This window comes from Antechinus flavipes, chromosome 1 (assembly GCF_016432865.1).
Source record: "Antechinus flavipes isolate AdamAnt ecotype Samford, QLD, Australia chromosome 1, AdamAnt_v2, whole genome shotgun sequence".
Classification (NCBI taxonomy): domain Eukaryota; kingdom Metazoa; phylum Chordata; class Mammalia; order Dasyuromorphia; family Dasyuridae; genus Antechinus; species Antechinus flavipes.
The window spans coordinates 523927102-523947257 of NC_067398.1; the positions used below are offsets into that span (position 1 = coordinate 523927102).

General features: G+C 32.2%; 1 protein-coding gene across 1 annotated transcript in view; it reads right to left on the reverse strand.

Annotated features, from left to right (window-relative positions):
- The window catches only part of RTTN (rotatin), a 235447-nt gene that overhangs the window by 49731 nt on the left and 165560 nt on the right, over positions 1-20156 (reverse strand). Inside the window, exons 36-37 of the mRNA XM_051973949.1 lie at positions 17490-17682; positions 16347-16437 (exon numbers count right to left, since the gene is read on the reverse strand). Of these exons, the coding sequence (XP_051829909.1) occupies positions 16347-16437; positions 17490-17682 (284 nt within the window). The remainder of the gene's footprint in view (positions 1-16346; positions 16438-17489; positions 17683-20156) is intronic.

Here is a 20156-nt window from a genome sequence, read left to right on the forward strand (position 1 = left end):
ATAAAGATTACTACTAAATTGTTGAGAGAAAGCCTTGTGATCCGCACTGGTAAAAAAGAATCCATACAGGTGAAATAAAAGATCCCTGAATTGGTGAAATAAAGTAATACTTATCTAAAAGTCAGATTTTTGATAATCTCAACCATCTACAACACAGATATGTAAATGAAAAAAGTATCTCAAGGATAATTATTTTTACCAAATTCAGAATTTTTCTTTCTTTCTTTTTTTTTATTAAAGTTTTTTATTTACAAAACATATGCATGGGTAATTTTTCAACACTGATCCTCGCAAAACCTTCTATTCCAAACTTTTTCTCCCTCCCTCCCACCCCCTCCCTTAAGAGGGCAGTTAGTTTAATACATATTAAATATGATAAAATATATGTTAAATCTAATATATGTATACATATTTGTAAGTTAGTATCTTGTGGCACAAGAAAAATCGGATCAAGAAGGGAAAAAAAAAACCTGAGAAAGAAAACAAAAAGCAATTAAATATCAACAGAAAGAGTGAAAATGCTATGTTGTGGTCCACACTCAGTTCCCTCAGTCTTCTGAGTGTATATGGCTCTCTTCATCACTGAACAAATGGAATTGGTTTGAATCACTTCATTGTTGAAGAGAGCCACATCCATCAGAACTGATCATCATATATTCTTCTTCTTGCCCTGTATAATGATCGCCTGGTTCTGCTCATTTCACTTAACATCAGGTCATGTAAGTCTGTCCAGGCCTCTCTGAAATTATCCTGTATATATTTTGGAAATGAGGCCTTTATCAGAACCTTTGACTGTAAAAATGTTTTCCCAGTTTATTGTTTCCCTTCAAATCTTGTCTGGGTTTGTTTTGTTTGTACAAAAACTTTTCAATTTGATATAATCAAAATTTTCTATTTTGTGGTCAAGAGTGATCTCTACTTCTTCTTTAGTCATAAATTCCTCCCTCTTCCACAGGTCTGAGAGGTAAACTATCCTATGCTCTTCCAGTTTATTTATAATCTCATTCTTTATGCCTACGTCATGAATACATTTTGACCTTATCTTGGTGTACGGTGTTAAGTGTGGGTCAATGCCTAGTTTCTGCCAGAGTTTGCCAGTTTGATAATTTTATGAGCATAGTTCCAAATTGCTCTCCAGAATGGTTGGATCTGTTCACAGTTCCACCAATAATGTATCAGTATCCCAGTTTTCCCACATTCCCTCCAGCGTTCCTCATTATCTTTTTCCTGTCATCTTAACCAACCTAACAGGTGTGTAGTGGTATCTCAGAATTGTCTTAATTTGCATTTCTCTGATCAATAGCAATTTGGAACACCCTTTCATATGAGTAGAAATAGTTTCAATTTCTTCATCTGAAAATTGTCTGTTCAAATTCTTTGACCATTTATCAATTGGGGAATGGCTTGAATTTTTATAAATTTGAGTTGATTCTCTATATATTTTAGAAATGAGGATTTTATCAGAACCTTTGAATGTAAAAATGTTTTCCCAGTTTATTGCTTCCCTTCTAATCTTGTCTGCATTAGTTTTGTTTATGCAAAACCTTTTTATTTAATAAAATCAAAATTTTTTATTTTGTGATCAGTAATGATCTCTAGTTCTTCTTTGATCATAAATTCCTTCCTCTTCCACAGGTCTGAGAGGTAAACTATACTGTGTTCCTCTAATTTATTTATAATCTCATTCTTTATGCTTAGGTCATGAACCCATTTGGACCTTATCTTTGTGTGCGGTATTAAGTGTGGGTCAATGCCTAGTTTCTGCCATACTAATTTCCAATTTTCCCAGCAGTTTTTGTCAAATAGTGAATTCTTATCTCAAAAGCTGGGGTCTTTGGGTTTGTCAAACACTAGATTAATATAGTCATTAACTATTTTGTCCTGTGAACCTAAACTATTCCACTGATCAACTAGTCTACTTAATAGCCAGTACCAACTGGTTTTGATGACTGATGCTTTAGAATATAGTTTTAGATTTGATACAGCTAGGCCACCTTTATTTTTTTTCCATTAATTCCCTTGAAATTCTTGACCTTTTGTTCCTTCAGATGAATTTTGTTATTCTTTCTAGTCAGTAAAATAGTTTCTTGGGAGTTTGATTGGCATAGCACTAAATAAATAGATTTGTTAGTCGTGTAATTTTTATTATATTCATTCAACCTATCCAAGAGCACTTAATATTTTTCCAATTGTTTAGATTTCACTTTATTTATTATATTATTATGGAAAGTGTTTTGTAGTTTTGCTCATATAGTTCCTGACTTTCCCTTGGCAGATAGATTCCCAAATATTTTCTACTATCGACAGTTATTTTAAAGGAATTTCTCTTTGTATTTCTTGCTGTTAGATTTTGTTAGTGATGTATAAAAATGTTAATGATTTATGTGGATTTATTTTGTAACCTGTAACTTAGCTAAAGTTGTGGATTATTTCTAATAGTTTTTTAGTTGATTTTCTAGGGTTCTCTAAGTATACTATCATATCATCTGCAAATAATGATAATTTGGTTACCTCATTACCTAATTTGGTTACATCATTACCTAATTCTTTTAATCTTTTTTTCTTGAATAGTAATAGTGATAGTGGGCAATTTTATTTCACCCCTGATCTTACTGGGAATGGTTACAGTTTAACCCTATTACATATGATGGTTGCTGATAGTTTTAAATAGATGCTACTGACTCTTTTAAGGAAAAGTCCATTTATTCCTATACTCCTTAGTATTTTTAATAGGAATGGATGTTGGATTTTATCAAATGCTTTTTCTGTATCTATTGAGATGATTATATGGTTTTTGTTAATTTGGTCATTGATACAGTCAATTATGCTAATAGTTTTCCTAATATTGAACCAGCCCTGCATTCCTGGTATAAATCCTACTTGGTCATGGTGTACTATCCAGGAGATGATTTTTTGTAGTCTCTTTGCTAATAAATATGTCAAGATTTTTGCATCAATATTCATTAGAGAGATTGGTCCATCATTTTCTTTCTCTGTTTCTGTCCTACCTAGTTTAGGCATCAGTACAATGTCTGTGTCATAAAAGGAATTTGGTAGGAGTCCTTCAGAATGTTTATTTCTTAGAAAGAACATTCAAATACTCAACCAGACAACTGTAGTAAGGGAACAGATATATTACACAGAACTTAATAAAATAAGAAGTAAAACAAACAAGAAACATAAAAATATAAAAGAATAGAAAGGGCATTGTACTGAGAGTCAACAGATAAACCCTTCCACAACTAAGATTCTAAAACTATCACAAATTATAGGACAAGATTCTGAGTAACTTCCCACAGGAACAAACAACCTCATATATACAGAAACATCAATAAGCTGTAAGATTCTTATAACTTCTCACTCTATATATAGTGCCCTTCAGCAAAATTCTGCTCTGATAGAGGCCACAAATATTGAGCTAGATGGGACTCAATAGTTATCTATCCCAGATTCCTTATTTGTAGATAAGGAATCTGAGACCAAAAATAGTTAAATGACTCATCAGAATCTACACAATAATAACAGATTTGAACCCATGCCCTTTGACTCCAACTCTAACATCCTTTCCATCACTCTGTCCTTCCATTCCGACAAGTTCTAACAACGGAGTACAAGTATCCTTCTACCTAGAAATAAAAATTTGATTTTGCGCCTCATTTGAGGTTCTGGTCTAGCTAAGTTTGGGTGGCCAGCAGGTTGGCCACCAAAGTGTTCACTCTGGCTGTAGCAATTCATGACACTCTTGAGATATATGTCAAGAGGTTACATTCTTATTGATGTGTACAATGCTGTAATAACTGAAGTTCATAATGTTGATCTTTAATTATCAAGAATAATTATGTTCAAAATGTTCTATTAATACTTCTATGACTTGTAAACATATTTTTTGCAAGATTTCCACTAAAAAAAGTTAAATTAAAAAAAAAAAAAAAAAAGCTTTGGGCCTAAAGGTAGAAGAATGGAAAATGTGCTCTGATGAGATGCTGATTGTTGCTCCCAGGCCACTCCAGTCCAAATCTGCCCTGAGCCCCACAGAAATCATTAATCATGGGTCTAACTAGAACAATGAGCAGGCCAGCATATTCTGTAACAACATTACCAAGTTATTACATGACAATTACCACAAAAAATAACAAAGAAATCAGGCAGTATACCAAGATTATGCAGAACAGGGCAAACTTCAATAAATCTTTTCCTCAACATGGTACCTAAACAGTTACCATCGTTTGCTGTTCGTGGGTGAATCTATACTAGATATTGTTGAGGAGTGAGGATACCTTAACTTTTGATGGGGGTCCCCAGAGCAGTGCTGCAGGTTTTGTGAAAGAAAATTTGCAGTCCCCATCTCTAAGGGAGGTCTTTGGCAGAAATGGGTTTATTATCACTAAGAAATCCCTCAGTGGGCTAGTTCCTGATTAGGAATTAGCAAAGATTGGGATATAGCGCTGAATTGTAGATGGGGATTATTGTGGGAGTTTCCCTAGAAATCAAGTAGTAGGGTAGGGATGCTTCCAACAGCCAGGAGGGGATGAGATTCAGGGTTTTTCCAACCCAAGTCCAACCCCCACCCCCTGAAAGATCAGAGATACAGTTCCTAATACATCACTATGATATCATTGTCATACATTAATGATCCCTTACATGAGCTTTTCTGTATGCATTTTGGGTAACCACATGTTCAGTTTCACTAAGTTTTTAGCTACTCCCTATGTTAGCAAACTTTTCCTTTAACCTCAATATTTACATATCTTGTGATCTAATCAAGATCATTTACTCTATAAAAATCCTTGTCTTCCTTTGTTAGGATGCTTACTCCTTCATGGAACTTGTCCCACCTACTGGGTGCTTAAATCTCATTAAAATTCCTTTGCCTAGTTTAGAAACCATGAGCCTGATTTCTTTCAAAGGCAAATCCACAATATTTAACTGATACCTCAACACTTGTATAAATTATCTAATTTTCTATTAATTGTCTAAAAATGAAGAATCATTACATTATTATTTCTTGTTCAAAGCAACACCAAAGAGATAACTTTTAATTATTTTCTTTTCCCAATAAGCATTTATTGCTTGTAATAAGCACAAAGTAACATATCACATATGCAAATACTGGTTACTTTAAACAACATCAAATGGCATACTGAATTCAGGAGAACTGGAGTTCAAATCTGGCCTTAGATACTTAACAAATGTTAAGGAAATCCTAGCTGTGTGACCCTGAGCAAGTCACTTAACCTCAATTGCCTCAGGGGAAAAAAAAAACAGAACAAAAGGCATAGTGATGGAAGAGATATAAAAACCATATGTATTTTAAATTAGTAGCAATAGATGAGTCATTAGTTTAGAGTGGTTTAATTTTAGCTGTCCACTTTTTAAGAATATTTTGTTTCCTATCCCCACCTTAACCATGTTTTCCCACCAATAAACTGCAGCTGTTCATAAATATTATATCTTATGAATGTCTCTTACATCAGGATATTGATTCCATTGTTTAACTACTTGTGAACCACTTTAACTACTTCATTAAAATGATAATTGAAATTTGACACCAAAAATAGACTACTGTACTTGATGTTATCCCAAATAAAAAGGTACAGAGTATTAATGTTGCCATTAAGATCATTCTAATAATATTTCAAAATATTATTTTTGTCCACTAAATATTAAAGTTAAAGAACTAAAGCAGCTGATTAATTTTTATAATCCTTTATGAAGCAACAGTAAAATTATAAATTGGAGTTAAATATTTATAAACATTTCCCATATCATAATTATTGTTCTTTTGAAGTTCCACACTTCTTTGTATATTAAAGCAGCTTTGGAACAACTTTGAACAATTTATCAGCCACTTACATATTCACCAGCATTTACAATATTGGTAAGCCTATTAAGGGCTGTTCATTTTGGATGATGTCAGGAAGTATTAGTCCAGCTGTGATTAACAGATTTGTTATTATATTCATAATAACTTCCAATATCCTGGATATGACACACCTAATACTCAGTAGGTCAGTGGGAAAAGAGACAAAGTAAACTGTAGTAAACTAAATAGTATTACACATATAGGTTGTAAAAGAGTAAAAACTTTTTATGGCTTTTCTTTTTGGATTATTTGTGAAATAAATGCTTATTAAAGAGTAATTAAATGTTTGAATAAAGAAATTTATTAAGCACTGATCAATGTGAGGCTAAGGGTTGTGATAAAAATACAAAAGACAAACTTTTCCCTAGTTATGGGGAAGCTGGGAAGATGGGAGGAACTAGAATATTTGAAGGTATGGTTAAGATATCCAGTAAATAAGGAGGAAAATAAAGTATGGCTGGTAACTGATTGAAATAGTGGATCATATAAGGGAGTAGTGAGTCCTCAAGACCAAACTTCCAGTGTTAACTTACTTGTAGATATTAACTTTATAGATTTAAAGAATACACACAGAGAAGAAAACAATTAGATAAAGTACAAAAACAATTTTTAAAAACACATTTAAAAGCTTGCACTTATTAACTTTTGAAAATAAACATAGAGAAAAAAATTCTGAGAAGACTGGTGGAATAAATCAGAAAACTCTGGGCTCTCCAAATGTTCCCCACAGAAGGACCTAAGACTTGAGGCATTATTCCCCATATCTTGAGATTAGAACTTGATCATACTAATAGCTGCTAAAAAATAAAACAAAAAATAAAAAAATAAAAAATAAAAATGAGCAAGGAAAGATGAAAGAACCCAATCATAGACAGGAATAGAGAAGAACAGGGTTCATACTTGAAGGAAGATAATGGAGCTAAAAAAGCCACTATTTTTCAAGAAAAAACATCAAATGATCCCAAGCAAAAAAAGATGTCTTAGAATAACTTAAAGAAAGACTTTAAAAATCAAATAAGAGAACTGAGGAAAAATTGGGGGGGAGGGGAGGTAGGAGGGAACATGTAGGCAATTCCAAAAAATTAAGATAATTATGAAAAGAAAGTCAATCAACTTGAAATAGAGAATTAAAAACTTAAGTAATTCTTTGAAAACTAGAATTGGGTAAAGAAAAGCTAAGGAAATTCTAATACACAAAGAAATAATAAAACAAAATCAAAAGAATGAAATAACAGAAAGGAATATAAAACCTCTCATTAGAAGAACAACTTATCTGGAAAATAGATCAAAGAGATATGATATAAGAATAATAAGATTGCCTGAAAATTATAGAAAAAAAAAAAAGGAATCATGATAAAGTATTACAAGAAATTACTCAGGAAAATTATCCTTAAGAACAAGAAGCCAAAGCAGAAATAGAAGTATTCACGAATCATCACCTGAAAGAGAACCCAGGAAGAAACCTTATAGGAAGAACACAGTCAAGTTTTAAAGCTCCTATGTTAAGCATAAAATACTGGGAACAATAGGAAAAAAAACAATTTAAATATAGCAGAGCTAAAGTAAGGATTACACAAGACTTAGTAGCTACTATGTCAAAGGTAATAATACTGTATTTCTTAAAGCATAAGATTTGGGGTTAGATGCAAGGGGGATAACTTACCCATCAAAGTTAAATATAATATTGAATGGGAAAAAAATAAACATTTAAGAAACTGAAAGACTTTCAGGTATTTGTGACAAACCAGGAGAACTTAGGGGAAAATTCAACATATAACATCTAGGAGAAATATATATATTAAGAACCAATTATAAGGGTCTGAATGAGGACAAATCATTTATTTCTTATACAAGAAAGTTGTACCAGTTTTTTTATGACTATCATTTTTATTTAGTTTGAAAAAAATAATAAACTGTCCTGAGTATGATGAGGTGCTTCTAAAAAAACAAAATAAAACTGTGTAGACAGAGACAAAAGGAGTAGTTATCTCATACAACTGAGGCAACAAAGGAAAAATGGCTACAGAAGATGTTAGTAGGGGAGAAGCCAGATTGTGCTGAAACCTTACTCTCAAAGGGAATGGATTAAAGAGGGAACAACATATATATCCAGAAGGATGTAAAATTCTTCTAAATTCAGAAAGAAATAAGAAGGCAAGGGAAGGGGATGATAATGGTGAGATTTTTGAAGGGATGAATAGATTAAGAAAAAAGAAGGCAAGGTAGTGAGCAAAAATAAAACAGAAAAGTGAAGAGGAATGGAGTAAATAGGGTGAGAAAGATAGTGAGGAAAAAACAAGAAGTATATTATATATTTTATATAGAGAATGTGAATGGGATGAATTTGCCTACATTTTATAGGCAATATGTGTATTTATTATACAGATTTTCTTCAAATGGAACTTTATTGTTTTATATTGAATCCTCTCTTGTGTTCTTCTATGTACCATGGCATTTTTTTTTCTTTTCTTATTTTGTAGTTAAATTTAAAATAAATTTAAATACTTTTTTTTTTTTTTTTTTTTTTTGCTGAGGCAATTGGGGTTAAGTGACTTATCCAGGGTCACGCAGCTAGGATGCGTTTAGTGATTGAGATCAGATCTGTACTCAGGTCCTCCTGACTTCAGGACTGGTGTTCTATCCACTGTGCCATCTAGCTACCCCTTAATTTAAATACTTTTTAAAAAGCAGGAGTAATAATCATAATCTCAGGCAAATTTAAAATAGATTTAATCAAAAGAGAAAAATTAGGAAACTATACTGTTGGAATCTTTACAAATTGTTAAGTCATTAGAGTTGATAGAGACAATAATTATCTAATTTAGCATGGTTCAGTATCATTGAGCTAATCCTACAAGGAGATGTTTTGGGCCAGAACCTGAAACAAGGTACTAAGTAAAACTAACTGATACAATGCTTGTGTTCACACCTTTAGAGAGCTCATATAAGCAAGAAGTATTTAAGTACTCATTGGAGTTCACAAGTATGGGAGATTCACAAGGTAAACTTTGTAACTTTGTGAATTCACCCTCCCTCGAAGCTCTTAAGGCCAGAGAGCACTCTGGGAGAAAATCTATAATCCCATTCTCTCAGAAGAGTCATATTTATAAACCCAGTCAAGAGAGTTCAGCGGAATTAGATTGGGGAGGAGCAAAAAAAGCTCTCTGGGAGAGCCAAAAGCCCTCCCTCGGAGGCAAGAAAGATTCATTACAACTTTTACCTTGGTGCTGGCTGGAGGCAGAGGCAGAAGCAAAGGACAAAGCTTCAAGAGCTCTTAGAATCAAGGAGAGAGGGGGGGCTCTAAGAAAAACTAACTGGGCTATATTGAAGGACACAATAAAAGATTTGAACTTTTAGCACCTGGCTGCATTTGGGTGATTATTACTTTCAACTGCAACTAAGGCTGCCTCCAGAAAACCTCTCCAAGAAACCTGCTTTCTCTCAGAGAGAACTATTATTTTAAAGAAGAAAAACACCACACTATACCATATATCAGATGCTAATCAATATTGTTTAGATTATTTAAAATAACTAGATAATTTAAAATAACTAGGTTAGAATATTGTTGTGGGATATGAGCTGGTGGATTTAGAAAAATATGGAAAGACTTGGACTTATAAAGGAAGGTGCGCTCCACCTTCAGAGAAACAGAGGACAACTAAAAATAAGCATAATGCTGTATTAAATATATGCATGCGAATAACTGTATGTCTATATGTATATTATATGTATATATTGTACATATGTAAATACATACATACCTATGTTTAACTGTAACCTACTTGGGGGGAGGGAGAGTTGAATAAAAGGCGAAAAAAATAAAGTTAAAAAGTAAATAGCAGAAAACAAAAGAAAATCTACAAAGAAGCAAAGAAAAGATGGACAACTATGAACACAATGTATATTTATTATACAGACTATTCTGAATTGGAAATTTATTGTTTTACATCATGTATTCTCTCTTATATTCTGCTGTGCACATGTCAATGTGATTTTTTTTTCCCTGTTCTTATTTTGTATTTAATTGTTTTTTTAAAAGAAACAATTGTTATCTATAGACAGTGACCAAATTATGTTCATAAAAACCCCAGCAAATCAGCAACTAAGATGCTCAGTCCTGACTCAGGAAAGGGCAGCACTCCAGTCCCAAATCAGAAGGTAAACTCTGGGAAACCAGGCTGTTTCTGAGAAAGAGCAGGGCAAGGCTATACCCACAAATACAAGGGACCCATGTGCTCAAAGCCAAGGCTCATAGCTGCACAGGAAGCATGGGACATCATCCCCTTACATTAGGAACAGAGCTTGACCATAAAAGTAAAAAAAAGGAGAAATACCAAAAGAAAAGGAAAGAAAAAGAGTAAGAAACAGAAAAGAACTTTGACCATAGAAACCTACTAGGGTGACAGGGCAGACCAAAACACAAATTCAGAGTAGGACAGAATGTCCACAGAAGAAATCTCAAAGAGTGAGATATATTAGTCTCAAGCCAAAAGATGCTTCTTGGAAATGCTCATAAAATACTTCAAAAGGCAAAGGAGAGAGGTAGAAGTAAAAATGGAAAAAGAAATGAGAGGTATGCAAGAGAGAGTCAACAGCTTGGAAAAGTATAGGGAAAAAAAATGACTTGAGAAAATAACTTCTTAAAAAATACAATTGGCCAAATGCAAAAAAAAAAAAATTAAATAAATCCACTAAAAAAACACTTTTAAAAGTAGAATTAATCAAATGGGAAAAGAGATTCAAAAGTTAAGTGAAGAAAATCATTCATTAAAAATTAGAATGGAATGAAAACTAATGATTATGAAACAGCAAGAATCAGTCAAACAAACTAGAAAGAATGAAAAATAGGAAAAAAAATTATGAAATAACCTCATTGGAAAAACAGCTGACCAGGGAAATGGATGCAGAAAAGAAAAATTTTAAATTATTGGTCTACTTTGAAGGCCATGACCCCCCCAAAAAAAGACCCCAGATAGCATTCTTCAAAAAATCATTAAGGAAAACTACCTTGATATTCTAGAAACAAAGGGGGAAATAAATATTCATTGAAAAAATATCTCCATCACTCTCAAAAAGAGATCCCCAAAAGAAAATCCCAATGACCAATGTAGTGAAATTCCAGAACTACAATCTCAAGGGAAAAATACTTCAAGCTACCAGACAAAAACAATTCAAATATCAAAAAGCAACAATCAGGATTACGCAGGATCTGGCAGCTTCTACAATAAAGGATCAGATGGCCTGGAATACTATATTCCCAGAAGGCAAAGGCCCTGGGATTACAACCATAAATTAACTGCCCTGAGAGACTAACCATCAACTTTCGGAGGAGGTGATGAAACTTCAGTAAAGTAAGGGACTTTTAATCATTTCAACTGAAAAAATCAGAACTAAACAGAAAATTTACTCTACAAAGATAGCACTCAAGAGAAGCACTGAAAGGTAAACAGGGTAAAAATATATATTATTTAAAGGTCAAACTATTTACATTCCTAAATGGGAAAATGATATCAGTAACTCTTGAGAACTGTATCTGAGACTTGGGCAGACATACAGAGGGGTATCAAATGGACTGAGGGTGTGATTGTTAATGGACTGTGATGTGATGACATTAAAAAAAAAAAAAAAGACATGAAAGAGTGGGAAAGATGTGTACCAGAAAATGCGGAACAGGGAGGTATAATGGGATAAATTAGATCACATGATGAAATGTAAAAGAAGGAAAGGCAATGAGCATTGTCTGAAGTTTGATCTCATCATTTTGGGTTCTCAGAATTATCTTAACCATTCAGTTCTGTATAGAAATTTATTCAGCCTTATAAAGAAGTAGGAAGAGAAAGAGAAAAGAAAAAGGAGGAGCAGGATAGAAGGGAGGGCAAAAACACTAAGGGAAAAGGTAAGAAAAGGGGGGAAGGAGTAATAGAAGATAAGGTAAGGTAAGTAAAAAAAAAAAAAAACTACTAAGTACAGGATGAAAAGAGTAAACAAACGTATATACAGAGGTGAAAATAGGATGGAAAGAAATACAGAGCTGGTAATCATGACTGAGAATGTAGATGGTATGAACTCTTCCATAAAATGAAAGCAATAGCAGAATGGATTAAAAAAACAGACTCTTACAATGTGTTGTTTACAAGAAACACGTTTGACACAGAAAGACACACACATACAGAGTAAAGCTAAAAGTCTGGAATAGCTTCAGCTGAAGTTAAAATAAAAAGCAGAGGTCGCTATTCAAATCTTAGATGAAGCAAAAGTAATAACAGATCTTATTAAAAGAGATAAGGAAGGAAAGTACATTTTTATAAAAGGTATCTTAACAATGAAGTAGTAACAAGAGTAAATTTATATCACTAAGTGATAGAGCAGCCAAATTCCTAGAGATTTTAAGTTAAAGATGGAAATAGACAATAAACCATAGTTTTTTGGAGGAACTCAACATTCTCCTCTCAGAATCAGACAACTCTAACCACAACATAAACAAGAAAGAAACCAAAGAGGTTTTAATAGAATCCTAGAAAAGCTAGATATGACAAACCTGTGAAAAAAATTGAACAGAAAGAAATACAACTTTTTCTCAGCAGTATATGGCACCTACACAAAAAGTGACCATATATTAGGGCATAAAAACCTCAAAATCAAATGCATAAGGCAGAAACAGTAAATGCTTCCTTTTCAGACAATGCAAGAAAAATTATATTCAATGAAGAAGCAGGGAAAGATGGACTAAAAATCAACTGAAAATAAAATACTCTCACTCTAAAAAGAGATCCAAAAACAATCCATAATTTCATACAAAAGAATGATGACAATAGTGAGACAACATACCAAAACCTATGGAATGAAGCCAAAGTAGTTCTTAGGGGAAATTTCATCTCTAAATAGTTACATGAATAAAATAGAGAAAGAAGAGATCATTGAATTGGATATGCAACTTAAAAAGATGGAAGAACAAATTAAAAACCCCAATTAAATACCAAATTAGAAATTCTGAAACTCAAAGGACATTAATAAAATTGAAACTAAGAAAACTATTGAACTAATAAATAAAACTAAAAGTTGGTTTTATGAAAAAAAACCAACAAAATAGCTAAACCTTTGGTTAATTTGATTAGAAAAAGGAAAGGAAAAAAATCACTAGCATCAAAACTGAAAAGGATAAACTTACCATCAATGAAAAACAAATTAAAAGCAATAACAAGGAGCTATTTTGCCCAATTGTATGGAAGCAAATCCGATAAATTGAAATAGATGAATATTTACAAAAATATAAATTGCTCAGATTAACAGAGGAGGAAATAGATTACTTAAATAGTCCCATTTTAGAAAAAGAAATTGAACAGCTCATTAATGAAGTCGCTAAGAAAAAAATCTCTGGGCTAGATGGATTCACAAGTAAATTCTATCACACATTTAAAGAACAATTAATGCCAATACTATGCAAACTATTTGAAAAAACAGGGAAAGGAAAAATAAATTAAAGGAATTAGAATAGGCAATGAGGAAATAAAATTATCACTCTTTGCAGATGATATGATGATATGCTTAAAGAATCCTAGCAAACCATCCAAAAACCTACTGGAAATAAGTAACATCTTTAGCAAAGTTGCAGAATATAAAATAAACCCACATCAACCCACATAACATAGAAATAAAAATCTAAACAATTAGAAAAATATCAATAGCTCACCGTTAGGCTGAGCTAATACAATAAAAATGACAATTCTGCCTAAATCATACCAATGAAAATGTCAAAAAAATTATTTTAGAGAACTAATAAAAATAATAACAAAATTCATCTGGAACAACAAAAGGTGAAAAATATGGAGGAGTAGCTTAACAGTACCAAAACTAAAACTATATTTTAAAGGAGAAGTCATCAAAATTATTTACCACTGGCTAATAAACAAAGTGGTAGATCAGTGGAATAGATTAGATACATATGACATAATTATTCAGGCCTATAGTACTCTAAGCCAAATTCCAGCTTCTGGAAAAAGAGCTCACTATTTGATAAAAATTGCTGACTGGAGAATGATATGTCAGAAACTTGGCACATACATAACAAAATAAGATCAAAATGGGTAACTGATTTAGGCAAAAATAATAATACCATAAACAAATTAGGAGAGCAAGGAATAATTTATCTATCAGATCTTGGTGAAGGGAGAAATTTTTGACCAAAGAAAAACTAGAGAACATTATGAATGGCAAAATGAACAACTTGGATTACATTAAACTAAAAAGTTTTTATACAAACAAAACTGACAGAAATAAGATTAAAAGGGAAATACAAAGCTGGGGAAAAGTCTGTAAAGTCAGTGTTTCTTATAAAGAATTGCCAAATTTGTAAGAATCAAGTCATGGTCAAAGGCTATGAGCTATGAAGAGGCAATTTTCAAATGAAGAAATTAAAGCAATCTCTAAATGCAAATTAAAACAACTCCAAGGTATCATCTCACACTTCTCATGTTGGCTAAAATGTCAGGAAAAGATAATGACAAATGTTGGAGGGTATGTGGGAAAACTGGGACACTAAGGCATTGTTGATGGAGTTGTGAACTGACCCAACCATTTTGGAGAGCAATCTGGAACTAAACCTAAAGGACTATAAAATTGTGCATACTCTTTGACTCAGAAGTACCACCACTAGATCTGTGTCCCAAGGAAATCATAAAGAAGAAAAAGGACCCACATGTGCAAAAATGTTTGTAGCAGCTTTTTTTTGTGGTAGCAAAAAAATGGAAAAGGAGTAGTTGCCCATCAATTAGGGAATGGTTGAATAAGTTGTGGTATATGCAGATAATGGAATATTATTGTTCAATAAAAAATGACAAATGAGCTGATTTGAGAAAGGCCTGGAAAGAGTTTCATGAATTGATGCTGAGTGAAACAAGCAGAACAAGGAATACACTGAACACAATGACAGCAAGAATATGCAATGATCAATTATGAAAGACTTGATTCTTCTCAGTGATTCAGTGATCTAAAGCAATTCCAATAGACTTTGGACTAAAAATACCTTCTGCACCCAGAAAAAGAATTATGAAGACTGAATGTAAATCAACATATGCTAAGTTCACTTCTTTTTTCTGTTTTTTTTTTCTCCCATGGTTTTTCCCTTTTGCTCTGATTTTTCTCTCCCAACATGATTCATAAAGCAATGTGTATTAAAAAAAATTTTTAAATAAAATCATATTACTCAAAAAAGAATTACAAAAGGGCATTAAGTGGCCATTTTATCAGATTATAATTGTTTTTAGCCACAATTCATAAAAATTAATTGTGATGGTATGGAGAACTTGTGACCTGCATCAGCAAAAAAAAAAAAAAAAAAAAATCTATCTATCTATCTATACACACACACACATACGAAATCTTCTGAAGTGTTAAGGAAGAATAGCAAATACAAAGATGATAGTAATTGGTTTCTGAATTTCATTACATTTTGCCATCATTTTAATATGACCAAAAAATATATAAAAAATTCAGTTAACCAAAATTTTAATATACTCCATTTACATGAAAATATAAAAAAAAAAAATCTACAGAACTGACATAGTCCAAATGACTTATTTTTAAATGAGGAAACAGAATTCTAAAGAGGTTAGGGTACTTTGCCTAACATCATATATGGGTAGGTATTGCTGGACTAGAAATCCAGGTCTTTTTAATAGTTGTTCGGTCAGGTGTGACACATGATAGCCTGGTTGTTCAGGATCAATATTAGAACAAAATGTGACTATTATAGACCTGTAACTTTTAACCAAATAAAGTTTCCTCAAAAAATGACATATAAAGGATACTCAGAAAAGATTTAGTATTGGTTCTGTCCCAAAATTATACTGACTTATGCCACAATGGAAAGTCCATCAAGTCCAAAGAACCCTTAGTTTTTATATTTTAGGACACTGGGAAGCAAGGTCAATGGTCTGAGCTTTAGTATCCTGACCAATAAATACTAAGGATTGTTTCATTACCTTCTTTTTTGTTTATTTTTTGTTTTTGTTGAGGCAATTGGGATTAAATGACTTATCCAGAGTCACACAGTTATGAAGTGTTAAGTGTCAGGTCCTCCTGGCTTCAGGGCTGGTGCTCTATCCACTGAGCCACCTAGCTGCTCCTTCATTACCTTCTTAAATAGAAATTATCCCAGGCAGCAGAACCTTCCTTATCTTAGGTCATGTATACTTAATACTAGCTGTCCAAAAAACTACAGCCAAGTATTCCAACCAGATTAGTAGTAGACATTGTTCCCACTACACTATTCCATTACTATTTTCATTATAATAACCATGATGCTTTCTATTTAAGCTAAAACTCTAAGTCTAAAATTCCAATTAGATTTTACATAATGATAAATTTACTATGAGAAGCACTGTTACACTCCAAACCATAATGTTAGCATTTTCTTAATCATGATACTTAATTTTTATTTGTAGTACTTAATTTCAAAAAATAAAGTAAGCATAAAACAACTAACCTGAGCTTTAGCATGTTCAATCGTATTTGAATAAGACAAAGGGATGCTGAGCTCTTGATTGCATTTCTCCAACAAAGTAACATTCAAAGCACTGAATATGATAGAAAAAAGAAGCATTGATACAGTTTTTGCAAAATAACAACAATTCACAATTTAAAAGTATAAAGAAACAAGGGAAGAACAAACAATAATTCAAAAGGAATTATACAAATACTATGGAAAGAAACCATGAGATGAATATATAAGGCAAAGTATTCCAAATGAGTCCTATATCCCTTAAGAAAAGATTAAAGACAGGTAGAATTCTAACCCTCATATAAAATGGAAAAGAAAGAAAAGAGACAATCTAGTGGTTGCTAAAGTAAGAATCATACATTAGATAAATCAATCATTCAATCAGCATTTACTGCTATCTGACAGGTAACATAAAAGAAATTGAGAACACAAAAAAGAAATGTGACACAGCATAAATTGGGGGAGAGCGGAGATTAGAAGAGATTTTTATTCAATGACAAGTAAAAAAGGCTATAAACAAAATAAATATTCAGTAGTAAGAAGGCAGTGAAAATAGGAGAAATCAGGATGTGTTCAGGATCCTTTTAAAGGATGTGGCATAAGCTGTGCTTCAAAGGCAACAAGAAGTTCCAAGAGGCAGAGATAAGGGACAGAAGGGAATAAGAGAAAGCAGCAGTAGTACGAGGGGTAGTTTTCTTTTTATTTTCAGGTCTCCATTTCCCCTTAGCTTAAGAAGGCCAAGGTCTCTCATTTTACCCAGGACCAAATTCAGTCCTCTTAATCTATATTTTGCCACTGAACCCAGATGGTTCTGGAGGAGAAAGTGAGGCAGGCAACCTTACACAGTCCTCCCTCACTTAAACCCAATTCACTTGAATTTCATGACATCTCTCCCTGATGACATAGTCTTCTCAAGAATGAAGGACAAACAATAAATAGGCACTTAACTGCCTATTTTAAGTAGGCTTGTTGACATGACTAAAGCTTATGAATTATCTAACTGAAAGCCATCTAATAATTTCAAATGGATTCTGAATAGAAGCATGAAGCAAGAGTAAGGAAAAAATTAATCTAGTTCCTTTATACCAGCAAACTCTATTTTTTAAGCATATAATTTTAATCTCATACCCACAGAAAGCCTTTAGGATATTGGTTTTATTGAATGCAGTTATAGTGTTCTTTGGAACAACTATCAGTAGGTTGTCCAAAAGGCTGCACATTGCTGAAAGGAGAGGAGGAGTTACAATGTACTGTTTTGACAAAGAAGCAGAAAAGGGAGAATCTTGATGACTTGAAGGTGATGTTGTGGTGTCACTCTGACCTATCACAAAAAAGGAAAAAATAAACAGAAAAATGAGGTTAAGTTTAATTTCATTTTTGATCATTTAAAATATATCTCATTTTCAGAGGGTATTAGGTGGCACAATGAATAGAATACTGCATTTGAAGTCAGAACGCCCCCAAATTCAAAATCATACCATGAATGTGTATATGTGTGACCTTGAGCAAGTGACATAATTTTTCTCTGTTTCAGTTTCCTCATCTATAAAATGAAAATAGTAAGAACACCAATCTCACAGAGCTGTTGTAATGATACACTGAGCTAATATTTGAAAAGCACTTTGCAAACCTTAAAGAGCTTTGTAATGCTACTTATTATTGGAAGCAGTATTGATCATTTTTATAACATATAACTATGTTTCATAGTATAATTTACTTATAAAGTACAAGAATAACAAACCACCTATTCACATTTTCAAAAATATGGAAACAAATTTATTTACTCAACTTAGCAATATGAAGCCATGTTGGAGGTGGAAAATGTGATCTATATAATCAATTACTTGCATTTTGAAAAAGACTCTTTCCCATAATAATCTAATAAGCTGGGAGAAAATTTTAATGTTTTGAATATTTTTTAAAGAAAAAATACAATTCAAAAATTTTAATTAATCAGAAAAAGTAATTCCCACGGATAAATTAAAATATATACTGATTAAGCAGCTTGATATATTGAAAAGAATCCTAACTTTAAAGCTGAGAAGCATGGAATCAAATCCTGCCTGGAATTTATTACCTGTGTGACAATGTGTAAATAATTTAATTTCTTTGGGTCTTGGTTTCCTCATGATAAACTGTGGGGATTGTTATCAGATAGTTACTAAGATCTCTTGTAGCTTTAAATAGATTATATATGTATATATAATTTATAATATACACAATTATATATATATGACTATATATAAACATATATACATATATATTCTTGCTACTTTAATGGACTGGAATTACCCTAATTATTTATGAGGGTCTCAATTTGATAAGAAATTGATATACTTTCTTATGTGTTAACACTTTAATCTTAAAAATTATTTTTATGTGGAAGTTAGCTGGAAGTTATTGTTATCTATATTTACTTTAGTTTGCTTTTCAGTTTCTAAATTGGCATAAAGGATTCTAGCCAGCATGAAAAATAAAACAATGATTTGTAGTTTAAAAATAAAAATATTAACAAGAAAACAATATATTGTTAGGTAACTTTTACCAAATCTCATGAAAAAAATATCGTTAATTAGATAACTTTTACCAAATATCATATATTAAAAGTATTTCATCTTGTCTAACTGCTGAATGTATATAAACTCTTCAAGTACCACACATAACAAAAGAACCATTACGTGAAATAATGAGTTTATAAGATGCCATATTCTAGTAATTCCTCTGTTAATTCTACTTCTTTACATATTTGGCTTTTTTGCATGCTATTTTCTGTAAAACTCAAGTAATTATATATTTTTATATTCTTCCTTCTTTGAACCAATTTTTAAATATTTATTTAAGACTAAATATAAAATAAGAAAAAAAATCACAGCAGAAAAAGAAAGAAAGGAAAATAAAAAACAAAACAAAATGTTGCCATATGCCCAGCCGAACATCAGGGAGGATTAAAAATATATAACAAAAAATTTCCACTTCAAAAAAGCATATATAATATAAGAAATTATATGCACGACTGTCTATCTTTTCTTTGCTTCCTTGTAGGTTATTCTTTTGTTCTCTGCTGTGCACTTTTTACTTTATCCTTTTTTCCCCCCTTTCATCTCCCCTACAATTAAATATTCATAAAGTATACATATATACATTTACATCCACACCCAAACATACATGTCTAAAAATACACATATACCCATATGCATTTACAAATATGTGGATATGCATCTAAAACAACATTAATATTGCTGACATATATAGTACATTTTTCCTCCTGTTTGAATCTTTAAGTTTAACATTATCTGAGATCAATGATTACTAGTCCTCCTTCTTTTCCTAATACATCCTACTCCTGATTCATGTAGTGTTTGTGTCTATCTCTTATTTCTATCCCTGCTAATTCTTCTATTTTAATTCTGCTCCTTAACTTCCTTGTTATTAATCTTTCTCCACTCTTGTATTCTTCCTTTATCTTCTTCCACACCCTTTCTCTCCCTCTTTATCCACTCATTAATCCACATACCCTATCCCATTACCATTAATTTAAGCACCCTTTGGTACCCCACCTTATCCTCTGTCACCATTTCCCTCTTGATAACTTTCCCATTAATCTACATAATTTGTTCCCCTGTCAGGAATCTACACATTCTTCTATACCCTACCTTATCCTATTCTCTTGCCTCTTATTTTTTTATAGATTTTGGAGGGGATTCCCTATGGTGTGTGTGTGTGTGTGTGTGTGTGTGTGTGTGTGTGTGTGTGTATTTATGTATACACACAGATGCAGTGTTCCCTATTTAATCC